Here is a 6,900-nt window from a genome sequence, read left to right on the forward strand (position 1 = left end):
GCTGATTAGCCAATGGGAGGCATAGCGAAGGTACGGTCAATTACCATGTTTGTCTATTATTAGATAGGATTGTTGGTAGGGCACCTGTAGGGGGTCAGAAGATGCCACACCAAAACTTACCACTTTGGCCTAAGGATTATTTCAAGCTGAAGATAAATGAGAAACAGCAGACACCAAAGGAACTCTGCCTTCCCCTGCTTTGTACCAGGAAGGGCAGAAGGAACCTAATTACTGGAGACTCTTCACAGAATCTACAGAACAAACCTTCCCCTCACAGCCTTATCTTCCATTCATCTCTCCACTTACTCATTTCCCCACAGTTCGCCACCCCCAAAGCCTACGCTTTTCCTTTGTCTTGCCACTTCTCTACAGATTTATTATTTAAGATGCTAATTATATAAGCCCAAGTTCCAACCACCCCTCTGAGTTACTCCTCACTGATTTTCTCCCAGATGTATGAGTGCCGCCTCTGTTAATAAACTCTTGTTAACCTCTGGTTTTTGTCCTGTTAATCTGTCTTTTGTCAATTTAATTTTCAGGGCCCCAGCCACAACATGGAGGAGAGGAGAGGAAAAGTTTATTTTTTCTTCCCAACACAATCGCACACTCATTGTAGTTTTAACAAACATTTGTGGAAGCTCTAACAATATTCTTTGGTTGTAGTGCCAAGGCCGAGGCTAAGGCTGTGGGGCTGGACATCTCGGGAGAAAGTCAGATGCAATTTGGTGCCCGAAGGCCAGTCCTTGTGACTCCCAGTGCTGACTGATATTCTTAATATTAGGACTGAAGCTGAGAAAAATTTTAAAAAAGCACATCAGGGCAAAAAAGAATTATACTGGCCTTAGATTTTTTTTTATTCCTGTGGCTCATTATTCTAAAATCATTTGAGTTTTGTATTATGTTAGGCCTTATGACCCTGATTCATAAGTGGCAAGGCTTGTGAATAAGATGCTATGACCCCGTGTAGACTTGTAAGATTATCAGACTAACCTATGGACTCCCTGAGTATCTGGTTTGCTCACCATTTTTCTGACCAGCTTCTGACATAGGGCTTTGTAGAAAAGGAAAAAGAAAAAAAAATCTTTTCTCTATCCTCTTATGTCCAGTGGCTGGGGCTTGTGAATTAAAAAGTCAAATTAACTGGAGAAAAAGTTTATTTTGCATGCATATAGGACCAACAAAGAAGTAATTGGCTCATTTAGTGGTTAAAGATTTATATCCCTAATTTAGTAGGAAAAAGGGAACGGGTGGGGGGTGGGGAGGCGGAAGCAGGCTTCTTATGGGACGAAAACATAAGTTTCTTGAGGAAAGATAAATAGATTTTTAGGAGCACGGACAGGAGGTAATAACGTGGGAATGTTTGTCTAATAGGTCCTCGTGGTCTTTCCGTCTTCAGGACCGTAAATTCCCAGGAGAAGGGGGTGGAGTGGGTCTGTGCTCTCCCTCTGGGAGTAGGACCTGGGAGAAGAATAATTTATGGCAGCCCCAGTGCCCAAAATTGCTGCGCTGAGGCGCTGTTTTCCCTTCATCTGTTGAATCTCAAATGTCTTCAGCTTAAAATAATCTTTCTGCCAAAGTGACTATTTTGGGGTCCCATATTCAGACCTCATTCAGGGTCTCATTCTAAATACATGATCCTCATTTCTTTCTTTTTTTTTAAAAATATATTTTATTGATTTTTTACAGAGAGGAAGGGAGAGGATAGAGAGTTAGAAACATCGATGAGAGAGAAGCATTGATCAGCTGCTTCCTGCACACCTCCTACTGGGGATGTGCCCGCAACCAAGGTACATGCCCTTGACCGGAATCGAACCTGGGACCCTTGAGTCCGCAGGCCGATGCTCTATCCATGGAGCCAAACTGGTTAGGGCATGATCCTCATTTCTGTTGGTACCTGTATCTGTGTAGACGCCCTTGACCCTGAGTCCCTCACAAGATTCAAATGTAATGGGGGAGCCCAGCTGGCGTGGCTCAGTGGTTGAGCATTGATCTATGGACCAGGAGGTGAGGGTTCGATTCCCGGTCAGGGCACATGCCTGGGTTGTGGGCTCCATCCCCAGTGTGGAGTGTGCAGGAGGCAGCTGATCAATGATTCTCTCGCATTATTGATTTTTCTATCTCTCTCTACCTCTTCCTTCTTCTCTGAAATCAACAAAAAAATACTACAAAAATGTAATGGGAAGACAAGCCAGATACTGAAAAAGAGCCACGTAAGAGAGGACCATTCAGTATGGGGCTACTCACCAGGACTTAGGGCGATGCCCTTTTCCAGAAATTGTCACAACCCTCGGACAGCCAAGTTCCTTTGTTTACACCTGAGGGGCCGGGCGTGGGGCCTGGGAGGCCCCAGCAAACTTCCTACATAACAGCTCCGAGCTGACATTCACAGGAAACTGATTCACTTCTCAAGGTGGCCACAGTCCAGGGCTCTGCACCCCAAGGACTCTCTTGTTTTTCTTTCACAAAGAACCCGTTCTTGTGCGTGTGGAGGTGCCGGCAGGGAACCGGCTTCACCAGTCCCTAGCAGTGCCAGAGGCCACAGGGCGCAAGCTTGGCTGGGCTGCGTCCTCGGGGCGAAGGGCCTGGCAGCCTGCAGCCGTGGTGGAGGATGGTGGGGCCCGACGGTCTGTTCTCTGCAGGACTTAGAAAGGCCCCGAGGAGGAGCAGGCCCTGCAGGCCGAGCCGAGGTTCGTGCCGGCCCCAGGCCTTGGCATTCCGGGCCGGACTTCCTGGGCTGCTGCCGGGGGCTGGCTAATGATTACCAGGAAACATGCTGGCACGCCCGCACCTTCAGGGAGCGAGGGCCCGCGGCCGGCGGAGGCTGCCTCTGCGTTCAGAGCCTGGCCTGTGACGTGACAACCCTTTCGTGAGGAACTTCCTGCTCAGGGCCGAGCCCGGGTCAGGGTTCTCTGTGGCTGATTGAATTGTTCCTGTGTTTGTGCAGAGAGAGGACGGAGGCCAAGACGCCTGCCAGAGCCTGGAGAGAAGATCTACCTGTGGAGGTAAGACGGCCCGGCCTGGGGTCCCGGACAGGTGCAGTGGGACCTGCCCAGGTGCTGGTCTCTCCAGGGAGCAGGACACCTGCTGTTCTCCAGGGAAAGTGTTGGGCGATCAAAACCTGTCCTGGCTCCCCCTCCTGCGGAGTTAAACATTGAAAGGGCGGCGGCTCTGAGGGTGAAGGAATTTGAGACAATGTCTAATCAAGAGGGCGTCCCTGTCCCAGCTCTCGGGGATGCGCTGAACGCCAAGCTGGGGCTGGGACGGGGAGGTCAGGCGTCCACGCCGGAAAATTACTGTGACTCTCTGTGCCCAGACACACTTTCCCGGCGTTTGATTAAGTGCCCGAGGAGAGGCCTGCGGGCGGGAGACTTGCAGTTCCGATGCTGCCCTGATAGGTCTGCGTGGTCTTTCCGTCTTCAGGATCATAAAAGGAATTGGGCTGTTCCAAGGGTTGTGACAACTTCTGGAAAAAAAACAGCAAAAACATCTGCCCAAACCCGGGTGCCGCGGCACCTCCCAGTGCGGGGCACGCAGAGCCGGGGGGACTGAGGGCCCAGGGGCGTTGGTACCCTCTCGTAGGCACAGTGGTTTGCAGCAAGCCAGTTAATGCTCACGCACCAGGCAAAGTGCTTCTTCCTTTTTGGGCTTGAGGTTTCTGCTGCCAGAGAGGGACGGTCTCCTTTGGATGTTCTGGTAACAAGCTCTGTCCGAGAGCCCGGGAATAAGCATTTGTGCGTGGGGTGGTTAAGGGAGATGGTCAAATTCTTCCCGAGGTGACTAGCTGGGGGCGTCCGATGATTCGAGTGTTTTGGAATCCTTGGGGCTTTAAGGAATTGGTTGGGGGTTAAATCCTGTCTATCTGATACAATTTAATAAGATTTAAGACTTTCAAGAAGACTTTGAAATTTTTCCACTAAAAGTAGGTAATTCAAGTCTTCCCCAATGAAATGAACGAGAACTTAAAATCCAGGGACCCGTCAGACTACTCCATAGAGATAGTAACTTGCACATTACCCGGCACAGGTCTTTATGCACTTAAATGGCTCGTCTGGGTTTTAGTTTACACGTGAAATCAGCTTTATGACAGTTCCTTCCTGCACACACCCTTCCGATCAAACCCGCGTCAAACACACCCTCAAAAACCCTCAAAACCCCTCAAAAACCCTCGTCTGTGCTCTCGCCGACCCTACACCTCCGTCCTGGGCTCTGCCCGGCTCCTCAGCAGTAGAGCCCCCGACAGAGAACCAGCGAGAGGGCGTGTGGGGCGGTGGCGGGTGAGGCATTAATAAGTTGTCATCGTTCCTCGTGGGCAGCCTGACTGCTTATCAGTGACTGAGGCGTTTGCTGGTGACCTTTAGCTGCTGCCCAGGTCTCCTGGGCGCAGGGCGTGCATTGCTCATTGATTGCTCTCGGGAAGCCGTGTCACCGTGTGTGACTCAGGGCTCAGTTTCCCCCTCATCCTCTGCTGGGGTCTGGCATTCCAGACGATTGGTGGTGATGGATATGTGGTGATGGATTGGTGGTGATGGATGTGTGGAGCTGTGCTCGCTGAACCTTGGAAATAGGTGACCTGATTGGGGATGTTGAACCGATCTCAAGGGCTGTGATTTCGGTTTGGTGTGCGCACAGCTGCTGCCAGGCGTACAGTGTCGGAGGGGTTTGCTGAGTCCAGTTCAGATCACGGCAAGGGGCGGGGCTCCACACGGGAAGGCCCCCAGCCCAGACACTGAGCCTCATGCCCGGACACGAGAGGTTATGGTCACGCACATGCTGACGTCTGCTTCCCAGGGGCATCAGAAACGGGGGGGGGGGGGGGGGAAACCCATGTTCCTTCTCATGGGCTGTGACTACCCAGTACCACATGCACATATAACACGTGGTTCCATGTTCCTTCTCATGGGCTGTGACTACCCAGTACCATATGCACATATAACACGTGGTCACGTCCTGATCGTCGCTGCAACCCCTCGCGCTGCTGCTGTTTCACTGAGCGCCGTGTGGGAGGCGTGTTCCCCAGATGCCGGTGTGGCGGGCATTTCCCGGTGCCCATTTCAGGGCTTGTATTTCTGCTCGTGAGCCTGTCCCCGCGGCCTGTAAGACAGGAAAGGGGCCGGAGCCCTGGACTGGGTGTCAGCACACTTCAAGAATCCCGCACGGGGCTCTGATGGAACCGGCACCCCATGTCCTCCAGGGACGTGTGGCTGTGAAATCGGGGTGACGCCCGAGATGTAGGGAAAGCCACCCCGGGTCACTGTGCTCCACATGGTGGTGATGGAAGAACGTGTGCAATAGAGACCTTTTCCTCAGGTTAAGGAGGAGCTGGCTAAGGTTTTATTATTTTTGTAGACGGTTCAGGATACGCTCGGTGGGTGATGTAGCCCTGACTGCTTCAGTGAGCCCAGCAGTGCTGGCGACTGCCTGGGGTAGACCCGTCTGTGGGAGAAGGGAAGAATAAGGAGAAAAAATGCAGAGATGGAGGATGAGCAAGAGGGTCACCAAAGAGCAAAAGGTTGAACGGGAGGGCCAAGGGGCGTACGTGGCGGGATCCCCGCGTGCTGCCAGCGGCTGAGAGGACCTCACTCTGTCTCCTCTTGACCTCCCCTACTCTGACTTCTCCCCTCCCACCCCTCCCCTGCCCCAGCCCAGAGCCCTCGCTGCAGTTCCTCACGTGTGTCAGTCACCATCCGACCCCAGGGCCTTTGCACCTGCTGCTTCTCTGCTTGGGAAGCTCCTGTGAGGTATCCACATTGTGTCACCTCCCCTGTGGCCTCCTTGTGTGAAGTGACAGCCAGCCCACCCCAGCACACCCTCCTCACACACATTCCCCTCCTCTGTTTCTCTCCACGCCTCTTGCTGCCCTCTCACAGGCTTGTGATCTGTTCTTCCTCTTGTCGCCTGCGTTTCCTTTTGATCCTGTCAACGTGTCCTGTGCAGGAGTTTCCTTTCTCAGCGATCCAAGCGTCACGGTGGCAGCGAATTGCTGTAAGTCCAGGCTGGCACGCTGTGGTCCTAGGTGAGGCCGGTCCACGGGCCACACCAAGAGTGCTGACTCCTCCGTCCTCGGACGCGGGGCTGGTCGGGCTCTGCGTAGCTCTGCCTGTTACCGCTCCCGCTCGTCAACTGCCTGCTTTCTTTTCTCAGGTGAGGAGATGCCAAGATGGAGGGCAGCTGCCAAGGTGTCCTGGCCGCGCTGGTCATCGTGGCTGGCCTAGCAGGTAGGTCACGCGAGCCTGGTGGGATGTCCCACGGCTTCCACGTGGAGGGGGAGGAGGGAACCCAGGGAGGCCCCGGCGCTGGCGGGTGTGGTTCCAGGGGTTGTTCCTCGGCCCCTCCCACCACGTGCCCTTCCCTCTGGGGGCTCTTTGGGGGGACCCACTTCCTGCTGCACTGACTCAGCTCCGGGGGCCCTGCAGGTGCAGCGGACCCCCAGTTCTCTGCATCGGGGTTCGCGCCTCCTGGCATGTGCCCCCGGTACCTCTCCACAGCCATCGCTCCTGTTGAAATGTCCTGTCCCTCTTGCGTTTCTGTCTGGGCCTCGCCCAGGGTGTCAGTCGGCATGGTCTCGGGGTGTCCCCGGCCAGGGTCCCCCGTCAGACTCTGCCTCGCAGAGCTGAGGTGTGCGGACCTTGGGGTCTCTGAGCAGCCGGGGTTGTCCCCCCAGCTCTGTTGTGGCTCTGTTTTCGGACAGGCCGTCGCTCAGGTGTGCTCTCTTGTTTCCGGCTGGAGTTTGCTCTCCTCGGGAGTCGTGCTCCGTACGGGGGCGCGGGCGGCGGGGGGCGGTTTTGAGGCCTCGAAGCAGAGAGTCTACACGCGGGGACCAGCACAGTCACCAAGGCCCGGCTCGATGAGTCGCCATGAGCCGACACCTTGTGTATCAGCACTGAGGCCAGGGACCCTCCA

General features: G+C 54.2%; 1 protein-coding gene across 3 annotated transcripts in view; it reads left to right on the plus strand.

Annotated features, from left to right (window-relative positions):
• The first annotated feature begins 2,866 nt into the window (after nucleotides 1-2,866).
• IGSF5 (immunoglobulin superfamily, member 5) overlaps nucleotides 2,867-6,900 on the plus strand; it is a 37,749-nt gene continuing 33,715 nt past the window's right edge. The window contains exons 1-2 of one of the 3 annotated variants that reach the window (XM_005885680.2): nucleotides 2,867-3,002; nucleotides 6,142-6,215. In XM_005885680.2, coding sequence (XP_005885742.1) covers nucleotides 6,158-6,215 — 58 coding nt within the window. In that variant the 5' untranslated portion in view covers nucleotides 2,867-3,002; nucleotides 6,142-6,157. The remainder of the gene's footprint in view (nucleotides 3,003-6,141; nucleotides 6,216-6,900) is intronic. The other 2 variants (XM_014532928.1, XM_005885681.2) reach the window with 2 other exon arrangements.

Source organism: Myotis brandtii, unplaced genomic scaffold (assembly GCF_000412655.1).
Source record: "Myotis brandtii unplaced genomic scaffold, ASM41265v1 scaffold923, whole genome shotgun sequence".
NCBI lineage: Eukaryota > Metazoa > Chordata > Mammalia > Chiroptera > Vespertilionidae > Myotis > Myotis brandtii.